This window comes from Pavona decussata, unplaced genomic scaffold (genome assembly GCF_977016875.1).
Source record: "Pavona decussata unplaced genomic scaffold, jaPavDecu1.1 SCAFFOLD_51, whole genome shotgun sequence".
Lineage (NCBI taxonomy): Eukaryota > Metazoa > Cnidaria > Anthozoa > Scleractinia > Agariciidae > Pavona > Pavona decussata.
In genome coordinates this window covers 2678079-2697419 of record NW_028145473.1, presented here as the reverse complement: position 1 = coordinate 2697419, position 19341 = coordinate 2678079, and the positions used below count along the sequence as shown (strand labels likewise).

Here is a 19341-nt window from a genome sequence, read left to right as displayed (position 1 = left end):
GTATCGATCTATGTTCGTGTGATTTCCAAGCGGTAGGAAGCTTCACAGCGCAGGTGAACAATTAATTGATGCCTAACATTAAATAATTTGTTCATTGGTTTGCTTGCGCTTTCGATGAGTGTTTTACTGACTGTTTTACGAAGTTCCTTGATAGTTTTAGCAACATTTTGCCCTCTGTGTTATAAAAGCGGAATTTAAATGGCTCAAAATGATATTTTCTGTTTTTATTATTGTTTTTAGTTTTTAAGATGATCGAGGCAAAACGGTTTGAAAACAGCCAACGCGCGCTACCGGCACTGTCACTGTCTAGTAAATTTTGCTCATCAAGAAGGCCGTACGCTATAAACCTCAGAGAAAATGGATACACTAACCAAAAAACACACTTCAAATATATCTTTGAGTAATAAATGAAAAAAGCACTGTGATAATTCATGGCAATAAGTACAGAAACAAGCTAAACAACGATCTTTGAAAAATTCACAAAAAACAAGCGAATGAATGTTTTGCGTAAACTTTGTTTTGATGAAAATGGAATCACACCTTAATTTTACATTCGCTTTTAATGGTCTTTGAAAAGACTTTCAGTGAAAATTACTCACACATCTTAATAATCTTTGCGGTTATATCCTACTGTTTTAAGAGCGGCTTCCCACAAATATCGACCGAAATCAACTTTTGGTGGCACAAGTCAAAAAATCGATTTCGCTCATATTTTGCTCATAGGTAGGCCCTGGTAAGAAAAAAAACGGGCTGTAGTTAGTTTTTTCAAATACGGCTACCTTACGCGTAAACATGCGAAAAACGATTTTCAACTGAGTTGAGCCAAAATCCGCTTCCCGCCGGACGGAATTTTCCTTAACTTTGGCCGGCCGCGTATCAATCCACAGTCTGTCACGGATCTTGAAATAACATCTATTGTTTTTCTAGGTCCTCTTCTTCTGTTCCACAGAAAAACATTCAAAACTTACGTTACTTTTATGCCCGAAACTGATCTAGAACAACATGCTATAAATGCAAATGTTTAACAGCCAAATTTTCGAACTTAAATACCGGCAATTTTACCCATGGGCGATAACTTAGATTATCATAGAATGACTTTCTATGGCTTCACTGTGTACTTATTAATCATAATATCAAAACAAAGGTTTGGGTAAATTATTTTAAGTGACTCGCAAGGCTTCGAATTTATCACCTACCCTGTCGAAAATCTGGCATTCGCATTGTAAACAATGGCGTGACATAGCCGGTGACCGCGAACTACGAAAGCCAAAAGAGATTCAAAAACGTGCATTATTTTGAGACATAAAGGTAGGGAAACTAAGCTGATACCTTAATTAACAATCCAACATAAGATTTGGGCATCTTCTTCGTCTATTCGTGCTCGATACAAGCATAATATTAGTGTGTCGACGACGAGTTCATTTTTAGTATTTCATGATCATTTCACGCACGTTTTAACAAGAATTTAGCATCGAATTCTTCATTAACCCGCACTGGGGTTATTTCTGTACTCTTACCCTCTGAATCAAGAGAACTTTGACAAAACAATCCAGTTTACGAATTAATAAACATTTCTATATTTTTCTAATAAACAACTCGCAAGCTACACTGTTGCGTGACAACCATGAACCGGAAGTGTCACCGTAGATTTCTATGTTTCGATGTCTTCTTCTGCCGTGATGATTTGAAATTGGGGATAAAGACGATTTTAAACGACTAGTTTTCGTAACTTATGTCCGTCTGCTTCCATATTTTTGCACGCAAAATAAATACTCAGAAACGAGCACATTATATTCGAAGTCCAACAAAGCATTTTAAATGCCGTCAAATTTGGTCGGTATGTTAATTGTCCCCCTTAACTCATCCACACCTGATAAAGAGGAAACGACTTCTTTCTGGAGAGAAACGAAAAATAACTAAAACAGAACATTGTGTCAATGTCGCGAAGTAGCAATAAGGACATGCTACGGCTCCTAACATGCTTTTTTTGGTTCGCTCCACTGAAAAATTTCCGGAAAGAATGGAACTTGTGAAAAGGTAGTCCCGTTTTCCCATTGGAAACTTTTCCGATGGCACTGCGTGTTCCATTTATGAGTTTCACAAGGTTTGACCAGTTCCAGGCTGTTCACGACCATATCTTCGGTAAGGAAATATGGCGGCTTCTTCTACTCCCTCGGTGACTTTCCTATCCTCGAGTAGTACTTTATACGAATGCTCGCTGTGTCATGGCTTGGCTCCAGATTTTCAAACGTTAATTAATCACAACTGGGCCAGGTATGTCAATGGTAAGTAGTATTTATCGAAGAAAACATTACATCTCACCCTCGGGTTCTTTGAGTGTTCCGATTATTTCCCGCCTTGAAGCCTAAAATTTTGCATCTGTAATTAAACAAGGTCTTTTGTCATTCACCCTTTCACAGCAGCTGTTTCAAGTGCGTGTCGTTGAGGAGCTCTTCCTGTGGCTTTTACTTCTCTGCACAGAGCTTCAATGGTCCCTCAAATTATCCTGGAGTGGCTTTTAAATTCATCACTCGTATAAGCTTATCTATATCGCGGCAAAATATTTTCATAAAAACCTTGATTTTGGTGAAGATCGCGTCTCATATAGGTTGCAATCGTCGCCAGGATAGGAATGTCATCATTATTTTTTGAATTCACGAGACTCTCTTCTTCCAAAGACCGACTCTACAATTTCGTTTAATCACAACAGTTGTGCCACCATTTTGTATTTTTTGTGCGCAATACATCGGACGGAGAAGGAAATGGATGGAACATGTGTTAAATGGAACACGTTCTTCACCGATAAACATTTCCCACCGAAATTCTCGGAATTTTCCGGAATCTTTTGGTAAATGGAAAACGCCCGCTGTGTCTACCTTCTCTCCTATTTATCCAGGAATACCGTAAACTGCCTCTTATACGCCCTGGGGCCCGTTTCTCGAAAGTCCCAGTAACTTACCGGGCCCGATAAGTGTCTTTTGTGATAAACGTTTCTCAACAGATAAGCCCAAATCGTCATCGTCTTGATGTTTCCTGGCGTTGAAAACGTGGCCGAATGGCAAGAACAAGCTGAACCTCGTTTCCTACATCTTGAAAACCATAACATGACTTGTGCTGGTCAATATTCTTTGTACAGGACAGCAGAGGTACTATCTCTCTGGACCTTGTTCTGTCTGCGATCAAACGAACATGGCCCATCAACTATCAACGTAAACGAACGGCAAACTTCCATGCTCGCCGTTTTATTTACAGTTCCTTACTGTTTCTCTGGTGTAATAATAATTCAATTTGTTCATACGTCCAAAAAAGCAATGGGGACGTTCAAAAATCTAATTAGTTAATTACGTTCATCTTCACATAAAGAATATTTCAGGATTAAAAAGCGCAGCAAAATAACATTACTAATAACACGAGTATTGACCACTATCTTGGTTTCATTAAATTTGATACGGCCTTTATTGTTATTACTTTTTCCCTTAGAAACGTTCAGAATTCTGTCTTGTTTTTTTTTTTTTTTTGGTTGTTGTTTTTGTCGTTGAGTGTGCGTGTGCTTTCTTTTGCAAATTTAATTAATAAACTAAATCACGCAGTTTTTGCATCTATAATACACTAATCACGAGCTCTCATTTTTAGATGTATGAAGATTGGAAAACTCTATAGACAATGTTCTTAAAAACGGAGATGGACCCTTTATGCTATTTCTCTTCCCTTTCTTTATTTACAGAGATCTAAAAAACTCGCTCATGGTCAACGGACGAGTGAAACAAACATTACTTCGAACGTATACTTCACGCAAACGATGCAGTTTAACATAACAGTCGAAACTTTTAATCAGGTTAATGTAGTTCAAATCTGCTGCGTTTTACCTATTTCTAGTTTAATGTATTCATGGCAGTGATAAAGAAAGAGGAACATAAATTTTCCAATTATTTGTTTTAACACAATAATATTACACAATAACGAACCAGAGCGAACGGATACTCTGAAATTTCCAGTTATGAAACGCAGCCGAAATATATGTTTGTCCGTAACGCTACCGAACTTTCGATCCAAAGATTTTTCTACTGCGAATGAAAAATGCTTCCTTTTAAATGTTGCTTCATTTTTTTTTTCTAAAAGGAAAAAATATTTGTACCCGTGACAGTGTGTCACGCCATCTTTTTTACGCTTCGATCGCCAAATCTCAAGAAAATGCTGATAAATCTGAAGCCTAGCGGGTCATTTATTTTCATTTACCCAGAGTTTTGTTTTTATATTATGATCAATAGGTATACAGTGAAGGCATAGAAAGTCATTATAGGGAAATCTAAGTTATCGCCCGTGGGTTAAATTGGCAATGTTTTAGTGCTAAAATGTGGTTGCTGAAAATTTGCATTTATAGCATGCTTTTCTAAACCTATTTCGGACGTAAAAGTAACTTAGGTTTTAAATGTTTTTCCGTGAAACAGAAGAAGAAGACCTAATAAAGCAATAAATGTCATTTGAAGGTTAGTAACAGTCTGTGGATTGATACGCGACCCGTTGAAAGTTAAGGAAAATTCCATCCCGCCGAAAGCGGACTTTGAGCTCAACTGAGACAAAATTGTTTTTCGCATAATTACGCGAAAGGAAGCGGTATTTGGAAAAACTAACTACAGCTTAGTTTGTTTCTCACTAGGGACTGCCTATGAGCAAAATATGAACAAAATCGATTTTTTGACTTGTGCCACCACTTGGTCGATATTTGTGGAAAGTCGCTCTTAAGTATTTTTGTTTGTTCTCTGTCAAGATTGTCAGAAATATATGCGAGAAAAACTTGTCAGTAGTTTATGCCAACGATACAATGTTGGGAGACGTTTGTTTGACTGACTATTTTAGCTCAGAATCAAATTTTTTTTAAATGAAGCAAAATGGAATGAGATTAGAAAATAAAACTCCAAGGGAAATAACGAACATGGATCGAAAAATGAGCTCAAAAGGCTGCTCTGAGGTTAAACAAGTTGCAGTGTCAACACTACAAGAAAAAAATATCTTGCAAAAACAGCAGTTTTGTCAACAAAATCACATGAATATACTCGCCTCTTTGGAGAATAACCAGTCCTTTTATTCGATTGCTGAATTTTTCGTTCGTTTACAACGTTGAGTTTCACTTCAAGAGGAAAAAACCATCGAATGTTAATTTCATTTCATTGCGCCGAATTAGACACTGATTAGAGTAAAATAATTTATCTTTAAGATTCGGCGGCTGTTTATGAAGTGCCGCCTCTAAAAGCTGCTAAAAGAATCGATTTGTTTCTCCCGCCGCGATCCGCCTTGCTCTTTCTCCCGCTGTTTGACGGCAAAATTGGACGAGATCAGAAAATAAAACTCCAAGGAAAATAATCAACATGGACCGAAAAAATGAGCTCAAAATACTGTTCTGAAGTTAGCAGTATTAGCTTAAGCTTAAGTTAAACGGCGTGTCAAAACTACAAGAAAACAATATCTTGCAAACCAGCAAACTAGCAAAGTTTTGTCATCAAAATTGCATGAATGTACTCGCCTCTTCTGAGAATAACCAGTCCCTTTATTCCATTGCTGATTTTTCTGCTCGTTTTACAACGTTGAGTAAGCGAAATGTTTCACTTCAAGAGGAAAAATCCAACGTTTCGTGGCGCTGGATCGGAGTAAAATGACTTCACTTCCAGATTCTGATGATGTGCCAGTCGATTTGTTTCTCCCGCCGCTAGTTGCCTTGCTCTTTCTCCTGCTGTTGGTCACATATAAAAATTGACTTTGTATCTTGTCGTCTTCAAAATTATTTTTTTTTTGTTTTTTTTTTCTCAAACGTAGTTGGCAGTGAAACTTCCCGCCAAACAAACCCGGCAGGCAGCGCAGTTAACCATGCATTTTCCCGCCGAAAAACAACCCGGGTTACAGCACATACGCTGATTTATGTAAGCCAATGTGAAATGAGACACTCAAACCCTTTTCCGCAACACGGGGTTTTTTCGGCACCCTTTCCTGTTCTTTCTCTCTTTGTTCGTCACTCATGTTTCGCCTGTTTGCTACCGCTCTCAATCGCTCTCTTTGACGTGGAACTTGGCTTCTTCGTCGCCTGTTTTCTCGATCTCTTTCTATCTCCCTTTCTTTGCTTTACATGTTTTTAGACTTATTCATAAATTGAGTTTGTGTTTTGTCGTACACGTCGTCTTCAAAATTATTATTTTTTTCTCAAACGCAGTTGGCGATGCAATTTCCTGCCAAACAAACGCGGCCGGCAGCGCAGTTGGCCATGCATTTTCCCGCCGAAAAAAAACCTGATTTGCAGCACAAGGTTTAAGTGTCTCATTTCACATTGCTTACATGGAGGAGCGTACGTACGTACGTACGTACGTTGTACGGTCGGTCGGACGGAAGTGACGTCATAACCAAACCAAAATTTCTCGCAGTGATGGGTTTACCAAATTCTCTTAGCTATGGGGCTCCGCTCGCGCGCGCCGCAAGGCGCGCGCGGGAGCTCCGCTAAAAAAACAGCATAGGTTGACAAAAGGCAAAACAAAACTCCGTCTGCCCAGAAGGTCTGTCATTCTCGTCAGGGTCACAGTGAACAGACCCGGTCGAGAGTTCAAGAAACGCCAAACAACGAAAAACACGAAGGAATATGTAAGCGTAATGGCGAGGGAGAAAATTTTAAAAAAGTTCAGGGCGAATCTCTCTACCACACGTTTCAAACTGCGGCACCACAGCTGACCCTACGTGCCTGAACTGACAATTATCATTCTATGCAGTTTCAGATTTCAATACATTGGTATAACTAATGATTATTTTGTACCTGAATAGCCCGAAGTATTCTGGTCGCCAATTTTTCTTTTAAGAATCAGAACGAAGAGAACGCGTTTGCGTTTGGGGCCGCAATGCCGATTTATACACCTACCACTGAAAAACCACGACGAATGAACCGAATGCCGGCTACAGTATATACGCAGTTTCAGAAACAATAATAATAGTAATACGGGATGGTGTGATAGAAGTGCAACCGTGTCAGACTGTGCCAGAAATAATTTTTTTTTAGATGAAGGGTTGCCATTTGTTATTAAAGGCAGTGATAGTGTTGTTTTTGGAGGCTATAAATTGTTCCGTGAGGGCTTTCTCATGCAGTTGTATTTTATAGAGCTCGAAGTCTAAGGATTTCTCGTTTAAGAAGCACTTATATATGAAATATTTTGCAACGAGTAGAGCGAGATTTGTTAAATCTTTAAACTTGCAAGAGCGAAAATAACCATACAGGATTGACTTGTTTGATAGATTGAGATTTACATTTGTCATTGTAAACCACCATGCGCGAAAGGATCTCCAAAAATGTTGGACAAAGGGACAGTCAACAAGCATATGCTGTAAAGTATGTGTGTCAAGATTGCATAGGTAGCACGTGTTGCTGGTAGACATTTTAGCTTTCATAAGTTTATCCTTGGTGTAGACGATGTTATGATTTATCTTAAATTGAAACAGTGCTAGTTTGACTTCCTTTGTCGTGTCAAAGGGGCATCGGTAAAGTTTTGGGAGCTCCGCGGCTCTGACACCTTGGCTTAACATTCCTATCTGCGTATTGGGAGGTACGAATTTGTTTTTGACAAAAATTTTATGGAGCGATGCGTTTGTGATGCTTTTGAGACTATCGTGCCGGTAGAGGTTGGAGTTCTGCTTTTGCGTTCCGGTCAATAGAAGTCTAGTCCTGAGTGGGGCCAAGGCATGAGTTAAACCATAATAATCGATAAAAGTAGTCTTTACATTATATTTTCGTTTGAATGCATCGAAAGCTAAAAAGCGGTTTTGATTATCTAAGAGGTCCACCAGTTTTGTAACGCCTTTGCAATGCCAAGGTTGGTAATAAACTGTTTTTCCATTCATTTTAATGTTAGAGTTATTCCAGATAATTATTTCATTTAACGTTGTTATATCTTTGGGTACTATGATATGCCTGATTTTTTTCCAGTATTGCAAAATGTTTAGATAAAAGGGTGGTAACTCATTTAGTGGAAGTTCTTCGAATTTGTAATTACAAGATAATAAAAACTTAAGACCTCCGAGGTGTTAAGTTAAGTAATTTGGGATAATTTTCCACGGTGCTTTATTTTCGTCGAAAACTCTTGTCGCCCAAGTCGCTTTGAGCGATTTGCTCATAAAGAGAAAGGCAACCATCTTTAACCCACCATCTTCTCTCTCACCAATAATGGTCGATTTTTTTATCTTGTGGGGTTTTCCATCCCATAGAAAATCAAAAGTAATAGCGTCCACCTTTTTTGCAAAACCGTCCGGTAGGACGGAAGCATTGAAAATAAGCTTGGATAACCCTAGGGTCTTTATAATATTTACCTTTCCCAAAAGTGTGAGCTTTCTTCTTTTCCATTGAGTATTTTGTAATTCGTTTAATTTGTGTTCAAAATTAAGCTTGTCAGAGAGGGCTTGGTCATATCAGAAATAGATTCCTAGCGCTTGTGTGGAATCATTTGGCCATCGAAACCCGAACGGGGTGTCGCTGCGGTCGGCCCAACTGCCGAGCCACATGGCTTCCGTCTTCGTTTTATTTAGCTCTAACCCGGAGCATTTTTTGAAGAGTTCTAGAAGTTGAAGTAAAGAGTGGACTGAAGAGTTTCATCTCTTAGGAACAAGGTAGTGTCGTCAGCGTATAAAGTAATTTTAACTTCTTCAATGCCAACTTTAATTCCTTTAATATTGCCATTTGCCAAGATGGCTAAATTTAGAAGTTCTATTCCAAGGACAAAAAGCAAACCTGATAACGGACAGCCTTGTCGTCCACCATGATTTAACTTAAAAGAAGGTGAAGCGAAGCCTTCGTTGATAACACAGCTTGATATATCAGCGTACAGGATTCGAACCCATCTTTTAAAATCTTCTTTGAAATTGAAAACGTTTAGTACTTTGGCAAGGTAGTCCCATTCGATTGAGTCGAACGCCTTTGTCAGTGAAATCAACGAAGATTGCGACACCGGGGAGTTTATTTAATTTTGCAAAGGCCATAACGTCTTCGATCAATCTGATATTTTCTCCTATATATCTTTTTTTAATATAACCACCTTGGTTCTCACGAATTATATTAGGGAGGACTTTTTCCAGTCTTTTTTCAAGGGCCTTGGAAGCAATTTTGTAGTCGGTGTTAAGAAAGGAGATTGGAAGTAAATTGCTGAGTCTATCAGAAGGCTTGCCTTTCTTTGGGAGTAAGGTAACGATGCCTCTCTTTTGACTGATCGATAATGCACCCTTGTCAAAGGCATAATTAATGCTTGAAACAACATCATCAGCGATGTCTTTCCAAAAAAATTTATAGAATTCTGGGGTGAAACCATCTGAACCCGGGATTTACGATTTTCCATATCAGCGAGGGCCTTGCTGCATTCTTCTTTCGAGATGCGACCTTCACACAGATTTGCCTTATCCTCACAAAGCGGAGAGATAAGATCATATTTGGAAAGACGTCATAGGCAGGATTATCGATGTCATCATTGTCTGATAAACAAAGAGTTTTAAAAAAGTTTGCCTGTTCCTTGAGGATAGAGTCTGGGTCATCTACCTCCAGGCCGTTCTCCAGTTTAAGTTTCGAAATTCTTTTTTTCTCAGCACGTCTTTTTTCTAAATTTGAAAAATACCTTGTATTTTTTCCCCTTGTTCAAAACCATCTAACTTTACTTCTTAGCATCGCACCTTTGACTTTTCGTTCGGTTATTTTCTTTAGCTTCTCTTGCATATTATGTATATCTATCCCAAGTTGAGAATTGTTGCGAACATTTTCAGATTATTTAACTTTGAAAGCAATATTTTTTCCGAGTCTCTTTTGCTCTTCGCAAGCTTTTTAGAATATGCGATTGTGAAACCGCGAATTTCCATTTTAATGAGGTCCCATTTCAATCCTTTGTCTTCTACATAATCATATTTCTCTCTAAAAGCTTTTATATTATTTTGGATTTCCTCTGTGTAAATACTATCCTCTAGTAATGGACCATTGAATTTCAAAAAACCTGGTCCATGTTTCTTATTTAGGGATTCGGATTTTAAGGTTAAAACCACCGCGCTATGATCCGAGTATGGTGTGTACGTCAATTCACATTTCTGACACAGTTTGACAAGGCTTGTAGATGTCAAAAAGTAATCGAGTATTTTTCTTTCCCTTTTTTTTTTGATGGACAGGATGTAAGTTATTTTAGTATTGTAAGCATGGTAAGTATTGTTAACGATGTAGATATAGTTATTGTGTTTAGTATTGTGAGTATTGTAAGAAATGTTAGTAGCGTTCAGTATTGTAAATGTGCTGTCATGTAAGGCAAATAAAAATTGTTATCATTAAAAAAAAATGAAAAAAAAAATATATACGCAGTTTCATAAGACTGCTAAATGTTTTAAGTCAACTGTGTCCCTTCTCTTGTCTCTACCTTTTGGAGAAGAAATGTACCCGATTGACAAACTGCCGGTTGGTTCTTTGCTTTATGTTCAAAACCGTAAACGATCTTTCCTTTCGCGTTCTGTCAAGACGATCGACGGATCGCCATGTTGTTCGCACCAGGCCACAACCGTGCAGCATTTCTCGGTGAAAAACATGGCGGCGAAGCTTCGCACTGCTCGAGCTGTGAAGCGTTGTGATAGATTTATAACAACAGGAAATCGCTTTTATAAAAAGCAGTGGAAAGGTAAAAAGTAAGTGACCAATTGGCGGGGGGCTTTGAATTTTATTTTTATCGATTTGGCGGAAAATCAAAGTTATTGTTTGTATAATGATCGCGGCATGAAATAGTTAATCGCCCGCTGGCGACAGAGTAGTTGTGAAATTCTGGTCGCCAGTGCAAAATTTTTAGTCGCATTGGTGACCAGGAAAGCGCAATTTCGGACCCTGAATCTCGTTTTCTGTCTTAAGCTGACTTCACAGTTATTGTCTTGTGCAATGTAATGTTATTTGAATTTTATTACACTGTAAATAAAGAAATAATATATATATGATACCACCTCATCAACAAGCAGTATGGAACTCTTTGTCACAAAGACCTAACAGCAACGTGATGTCTATCGGTAATCAACCAGTACAGTTGCCCAAAAGGATTCCTAGTCAAGTATATATGACGAACATGTGTTAGCAAAATGTGCCACAGGAACGCCATGAACACACCGGCTTGTTTGTTTATTTTCTGTATACTGACACATTTATGTCCAAGTTAACATGTTAAACTGAGCAGTGAGTTCTTTTCAAGAATTTCAAGGCATTACTGGTCTCAGTTCACATGGAGTAGATGCCGCCCTTTCATCTTCTGCAGACTTGAGTACTGGACAGGACAGAATTAGAGACCAATATCACTGATTAATGTAGACGCGAACATTGCGTCTAAAGTAATTTCAACTAGGGTTATTAAAGTCCTCCCAGAAATAATTCACTGTACCCAGACGGGTTATGTTAAGGGCAGGTTCACTAGCTAACCAGCAAGATCAATTTTAGATGTTGTGGATTATACAAAGAAGCAAAACACACCTGGTATACTGTTTTTTATTGACTTTGAGAAGGCCTTTGACAGTATCGATTGGGAATTCATGTTTCAATGCTTAGACGTGTTTGGTTTCGGACCTAGTTTTAAAGGATGGGTTGAAACATTCTACAGAAATATATCTAGCTGTGTGATAAACAATGGAATGTGTGCATCTCACTTTGAGGAGTCAGACAAGATGACCCACCGTCGCCATATTTCTTTATCATTGTGGCTGAAATTTTAGCAATTTCGATTCTTAGTAGAACAGATATCCAAAGAATTAAAATAGGGCGAGAGGAATTTTTGCTTTCGAAGATGACTTATGTGTTCTCAGTTTTTTCAACTCCGCAAGATTTTATAAAGCAGCTCAACACTATTATTTATAAAATATTTGAGATAGTACCCGCGCTCTCATTGGTAGATAGGTGTGTTTAGATGAGAGTATGTAAACACGGTTGTGACGTCACGCTTTTTGTGTCTCCCGGCACAATTAGAGACCTTTAGATTCTAGTACGAGTACGAGTACGACTACGAGTTTTTCCAATAGACAAAGAGTGCGCGCGCGTGAACCAGTGTCATTTTGGCGGGAAAACGAGATAGCTGTCGTCATTTTACTACGAGATTTTTTAAGAATCTCGTAGTGGCGAAAACGAGTCCTCGAAACGTAGGTGATCTTGTCTTTTTGGAAACACGAAAGGGCTTAACTATCATCATTCAAACCAACTGCGTCAAGTTCGTCGTTCGTAAAGAGTGAAATGAAACTTTCTGTAATATATCAGTTCTTAGTACTTCGCTAAAAACTCGACGTCAAATCTCGTAGTCGTACTCGAACTCGTACTAGAATCTAAAGGTCCCTATTGATTCTAGTACGAGTACGAGTACGAGTACGACTACGAGTTTCTCCAATAAACAGAGAGTGCGCGCGCGTGAACCAGTGTCATTTTGGCGGGAAAAAGTGATAGCTGTCGTCATTTTACTACGAGATTTTTTAAGAATCTCGTAGTGGCGAAAACGAGTCCTCGAAACGTAGGTGAGCTCATCTTATTGGAAACACGAAAGGGCTTAACTATCGTCATTCAAACCAACTGCGTCAAGTTCGTCGTTCGTAAAGAGTGAAATGAAACTTTTTGTGATATATCTGTTCTTAGTACTTCGCTACAATCTTGAAGTCAAATCTCGTAGTCGTACTCGCACTTGTACTAGAATCTAAAGGTCTCTATTTAAAAACATTCAAAGCTTTCGGAAGACTCGCAAAGTAATTTCAAGCACAACTGTTAAGGAAATGGAGAAAAATTTCCCAAAATTTTGATCGGGGTTTGCCTATCTCCTCCCCCCTGAGCCCAAGGGAAAAAAAAGCAAACGAAAGAAGAACCACAGCGCTTTGCCTGCCTCGCGCGCTAGACGACCTCGTCGAGGGAGCTCAAGTGAAGACGACAAAATATGCAACAAATACGCAGTAAACGTTTTTCAAGGTAATTTTTGCATCTGAGTACCACAATAACATTCTCTAAAGGACATTCTTTATTCAAAAAATGTACTCGAAAACGAACACAAAACTATATGCTACAGACTATAAATGTTTCAAATCAAACTTGGTACGGCCGGTTACTGTGTTTTGGCTGTCAAATTTGTATAAAATGTATTTTCTCTGAGACTTTCTCAGCGTAATAATCTACTGTTACGATTACTATTACCAGCAACAACTTCACAGTCTGGATCCGCTGCTTGTGCTATGATTCCTAAACAGCAAAACTTCACAAGGCACGATGGGCGATTCTACTTCTTAGCCATCTCAGGCTGCCACATCGGGCAAGTTCACGTATAAACTTTTAAGAGCAACCATGCATAGTGACATTCATTTTCAGCTTAAATTAACTCCTCATCTTGAAGTTCTTTCCTTACAGAATCGTTTATTTTGAACATTTCCTCTAGTTTTCACCGAATGTTCGGTTTTTTTCTGTAAGATTTACGAGAATTCAAAGCTGAAATCGCCGTCATCCACACGGAGCTCGCTGACGCTTGCCACAAATTTCAACTTGATTTTGACTTTTATATCGCAAATTTTGATTGGCTCATGTGTTGTCAGATGGGCGTTTTCATTGGCTAGTGGCAAATTTGATTGTCCAGAGCGTGTACTGCGAACATCTATTTCAATCAAGAAATAAATAAACAGAATTTCCCTTCATTTGTCGAATTATTTTTTTAGAAATATTTCATAAAAGCAATAGAGGACTTTTTTCCCGTGTTTACATAGCCTCATCTAAACAATCGGGGAGTTGGGAGAGTTCTCGAATTCTCCCAACCCTACTCGTGTTTAGATGAGGCTATGTAAACACGGAAAAGTCCTCTATTCCTTAAATATAACTTTCTATGAAAGGGGCCAAACAAAATAGCGCGAGCTGCAACAATTAATGATATCAAATTTGTAGGGTTAAGGCTAGTAGATTAGAAACCTCAATCAAATCGTTAAGACTAGCTTGGATTAGTAGGATCTTTAATTTTCTGAGGATTCTGCACCATGGAAAGTCTATATTAATTACCTGGTAGTGAATTATGGCGTAATTTTATGTATTCAAATCATGCAACTATGATATTAAAGATTACAACATTCTTTCTACCTTTTACGACGAATTTCTCCAATGGTGGGCTGACTTTAGAAAAACAAGGTTCATGGTTCACTGTTCATTTATTTCACACTATTTACACAACATTAACATAGAAAGAAAAGTATTACAACAGATGATTACAAGATAAAAATAAATACAGTACAAATTATAAAATGTGTGTGGTGGTCAAAGTAGCAAAGGCTTTCTAGTTGACCACCACCTACTTTTAAGTAAACAAAGAAATGACACTGAGCTTTATTGAGATATTAGAAAATGTAGGAAATGTTTGTAGAGCCTAGGATTAATGTACAAGAGAGAATTACATTTGTGTAAATTAAAGGGCCCTAGCCAGCCACACCTTTGTTTTTGTTTATGTGCGAGAATTTGGCTATTATATTTTATTCGGAGCATGTCTAAATGAACGAAATCACTGTGAAACTACAAAAGATAATGAAACATATTTTCAGGAACACAACTTAGAGTAAAGCAATACGATTTCTCTTCACCATGCAATATCAATTATTTCGATGGCATCGAAAATGGCGGAGGCTGACTAGGGTCCTTTAAGGTATGTTAGAGATATACTGAACCGAGCAAGAAATCTAAACGGGACAAGCTTAATAAAATAGAACAAAACAAAAAGTTAATAAATAAATAAATAAATAAATAAATAAAAACAAAAAAAACACAAAAAACAACATACAAGCAAACAACCAACAACAACAACAAACAAAAAGAAAGGAAAAGGACAACACATCATCAGCAGCAACAACAGCAGCGACAACAAAGATCAAAATATAAGCAGACAATTATTATTATTATTATTATTATTATTATTATTATTATTATTATTATTATTATTATTATTATTATTATTATTATTATTATTTTTAAGTCTATTATTATTATTATTAGATAGTTACATTCTGTTATATTTGATCATTAAACAGAACATATATTATTTGATTGACAAGACATCAGGTGGGCCTTATAAAGTTTCTTAAACCTGTTAAATGTTTTTTTTTTTTCAATGCCATGGGGACAGTTTCCCATATGACAGAAGCAGAGTACCTTTTCTACTAGCCCTCTTATATTTGAAAGTATAATCTGGAACAATAAGCTAATTAAAATAGATGGTGCAATCATTTTTACCAACCAGATGCAATTTAACACGGACAACCTTGATTCACATAATATTGCTTTTTAACTTGGGGAGGTATTCAATGCGCTATTCTAGCCCACTTAAAAGGTTTGGCTGAAAACGAAAATGAAATAAATTCCTTAAAATTTCATTATCAAAATAAAATATTTGACCTGGTAAAAGTAAACAATTTTATGAATTGCAAATTTCTAAAAAGGTAATGGTATCGAGGGGCTTTATCAAATTGACAGAGGAGTTTGGATTGGATGATGTACTGTAACCGTATTAAAGGTTTTTCTTTTTTTGAAATCTGTTGCGTATGAGACTTTTGTTAGAACTTTTCCATTTAAACTGTTAGATGATATTACATACACTAATACGCGTCCAGCTAAAATAGGTTATGTTCCACACGATACTTGTACATTTTGCGAACTCGAACCAGAAACGGTGTACCACTTATTTGATCAATTTTCGGTTTTGGAAAAACTTTGAAAATTTCTGGTTTGTACATGTACTTTCAGGCCAACGTGGGAAATTAAAACTAAAAGACGTTTTCATTGGGAAATTAGAAAAAAGTAAATTGCTGAATTATTTCTTAATCCTTGTAAAATTGCACATTTTGTTTTTTCCGGAAACACTCAAAAAGTTCAGATTTTGATGTATTTAAAAATCTAATTGACCGAAAATATAGAACTGAGAAATACATAGCTGTAAAAAACAATACGGAGAAAGTATTTCAGGCTAGATGGCAATTGTATATGATAAATGAACAAAAAAAGCCATTACTGGTCTTTATATTGTCTGTTGATGGGCCTGTGCAAGCTACCCATGAATTGGGGCGTGTAGCGTAAGAATAAGCGAGAGTACAGTGTGTTTAAGTATTGAGGAGGAGATTTTTTCAGGGGAGTGGCAAGGGAGATAGACTAAAGTGAAAACTGACATGAACCCCTGAGTTGGGAAACCCCCATAAACCATTTCGGCTGTAATAAAAAAACCCTCACATGGTCAGTACATTAATTAAAGTTGTTGTGTTGTCTATGACTAGGGGTTTATTTTCCAGCCTATTCAATGCTTTACTGACCCAAACCGACCCATCCTGTTATAGACAAGACTAACGAGCAATTGTTTTGTTCATTAAACTGATTGTTTTGTCACATAATTATTGGCCACTGACACCACAGTGGTCGCATAGGACCCTCTGTAAAAGATCCCCCTAGAGGAAAACAACATCTTCAGGTGAACAGAAGGTCTGTGACATCTGAGAAACATACGTTTTCGAATTTATCCTTGTTAGTGTGGACAATGGCAACAACAAATTACCTTGTAATTTACCACTCTTTGACTCGAAAGATCTGCTTTGTCTCCTACCAGTGCTACAACGATATCTGGATTGTCCTTTGTCTGAAGAACTTTAACGCAAGACTTTGCTGTACCAAGTGTATCTTGTGTTATGTCGTACACAACAATTGCAGCATCTACGTCACTGACGTACAGCTCTACAAAATGCCGAACCCGTTCGCGACCAGGAAAATCCCAAATTAGTATTTCATCATCCAGAGGTACTCTTTTCCTGTTAAGCGTAACTAAAGATAGAAGAAAAACCTTCTAACTATGAAGAGTGATTTATATTTGCATAGATTCTTTTTTTTCTAGACAGACAGATAAATAATAGCAAACTCCTCACCTCCTGTAGTGGGTATGTATGGTTTCCATGAACCATTGACAAGTCTGTGAACCAAACATGACATGCCTGCAGCATGAGCACCTGTTTTACAAAACAAAATTAATAAGAACACCATAAGCATGACCCTTAATTGCTCCGCAAAGACAATGAAGTGAAACACCGAGTACAGAAACCCCAAAAGACGTACGGTTTAGTCTTCTTGTTACCATCTCTAATTAAACTCATTTTAAAGTGGTATCACTGTATCATTGTGTAACGCAATTCCAGGGATTTGACTGATTAGCGGCCATAGCACAGTATATGAGACGATTATAGCCAACTCGGCGTGTATATCCAACGCACGCTTGTGGAATAACAGTTAAAAATATTCTTCAAGATGGTTGACCTTTTATGACAAGAAAACTAAAGGATGATCATTGTTTTTATGAAGAATTTAGTGGATGAGTGTAAAACAAAAGCAACCATTATTTGGCACTTTGATTTTCTATCACCTTGAAACTGCAACAAAAGCTACATGTAAATACGACTTTACAAAATTTAAAAATCGCAAACAAATGAATTTTTCGAAACAATTTTCAATTAACACAACAGCTTGGCAGTTACACAGGCATTACTTCAACAAGCTTCTTATCCTATCTTCTTATCACCTTTAACTGAAATTTCTACGAAGCAATTCACTAAGTAGTAAGAACCAACAGCTTCCATTTTTTGTTTTCCTGTTTGTTTGGTTTGGTTTTTATTTTTACTGAAAGTGAATAACGAAAACCGTTAAATGTACTTTACTCGAACAATGGCCCAGCATTAAATAAATCCGAAGTAAAGTGGGGGTACCTTTGTACACGTCTCAACACCTTTTAAAGATGGTGTCTTGGTTATCCCAATCTACTCAGAGGTTGCAAACTCAGAAAAAGAAACAACCTTTTTGGGCTGTTTATAAGTCAACAGTTTAATGCGAGCAAAATTTGTATGTCTCTTCTCAAATTTTCTGTCCAGTAAATTCGGTCCACGAGGTTCAACAGAGGTGTGTTCAAGTAAAATCCATGCCCCTAACCATAAAATTAATAAATAAATTACTTAATTTAAGTATAACCAGAAGTGGGTCCTCATTGAGTATACACATTGTTTATGACCAACAGTTCCAAACTTTTTAAGGGTCTAGAAAGCGTATTTGCATATATCCACTGACTCCTTTTTTGTTTGTGGAATGTAAATAACTGCTGAATTTTATCTTCCTAATAACTGACTACCAAACTCACCGACAACTACCACGTCAAAGTACACCATACTACTTCAAGTTTGTCCCGACGTTTCACTGTTCCTGAATAGCCGTTGAAAGTCACAAAAAAATAAATGACATTCTTTCTCGACAAAATGCAACAGTAGATGATGCATCGTCTAAAAATACAAATAGAACAATAAAAGAATAACAATAAAATATATCGGATACATTAAGAAATTATTTCAATTCTCACAAAATTGTCTTTCTCTTTAAGGAATTAGATTAAATCCTGTGTCACAGTAAATGACTCTTTTTGGAGTTATAACAACTCCAATACAAATAAACTCTACCATCGGGTCAATTAACTTAACGCAGAGAAGGAACTTAACTGCACTTAAGGGGATATTTTTATTAACTCTAAATTCAAAATAACTTCATCCCAACCTAAGCCGGACTTTAATTCAAATCTACCAAAAGCTTTGACCTGACAATTTATTTCTCACAGAAAATACCTACTTATACATGGAAATCTATAATTATTGATTATAAGGGTATTATTTAATTTTCCATAAGAAAATGGCAGATTAAAGACCCCCTCCCCCCAACCCTGCATATTGCTCCAAATCAAGGTATGGCTTATCCATCAGAATAAAAAGAAAAAAATTCCATTAACTTCTCAAATTAAATCACTCCCTTAAACCGAAATGAGGAGACCGTTTTAGCTATTTAATGATGAAAATGGCCCTACTATTTATATTTAAAGGTTCTTTGTTGAGAAGAATAGATTCTTAATTAAGCATGATTATGATTATGTAATATATTTTAAGATTTACTGTAACTCTGCCATTGATTTTGGTCCCATGTGCATACTTTGTTCTAAATACGTGACTGAGGGAGCCCATTCCTTATAGGCCCGGTGGCTTCCCTTGCGCTTCTTCGCCATTAGTGTTTAAATAATAATAAATAATTTTTGCATTTGTACAATTTATGGCAAAACAATAAACTGAAACTGAACTGATTTCAACTACATGTACATGTATTACATGGTCTGCAATTCACAGTCGTCCAGTCGCTAAAAACGAACAGAAATTTATTCTGGCAACCAATCGCAGAAGATGGTTGCCCATTTGACGACCACATTTTAATGAGTCATTAAACTCTCTAAGCCATGATGTTAAACGGCCTAAAAACTTCCAATCTCATCT

The 19341-nt window shown here is 37.2% G+C and overlaps 1 protein-coding gene and 1 long non-coding RNA gene across 2 annotated transcripts in view; one reads left to right on the top strand and one right to left on the bottom strand.

Moving 5' to 3' along the window:
• Positions 1-19341, bottom strand: part of LOC146481062 (uncharacterized) — a 67328-nt gene that overhangs the window by 30264 nt on the left and 17723 nt on the right. Inside the window, exons 2-4 of the mRNA XM_085108763.1 lie at positions 18174-18312; positions 16918-16998; positions 16554-16816 (exon numbers count right to left, since the gene is read on the bottom strand). Of these exons, the coding sequence (XP_084964889.1) occupies positions 16554-16816; positions 16918-16998; positions 18174-18201 (372 nt within the window). The 5' untranslated portion in view covers positions 18202-18312. The remainder of the gene's footprint in view (positions 1-16553; positions 16817-16917; positions 16999-18173; positions 18313-19341) is intronic.
• Positions 11978-14751, top strand: LOC146481064 (uncharacterized). Its single transcript, XR_014864529.1, has 2 exons — positions 11978-12292; positions 12372-14751. It is a non-coding gene; the product is annotated as an uncharacterized LOC146481064 (long non-coding RNA).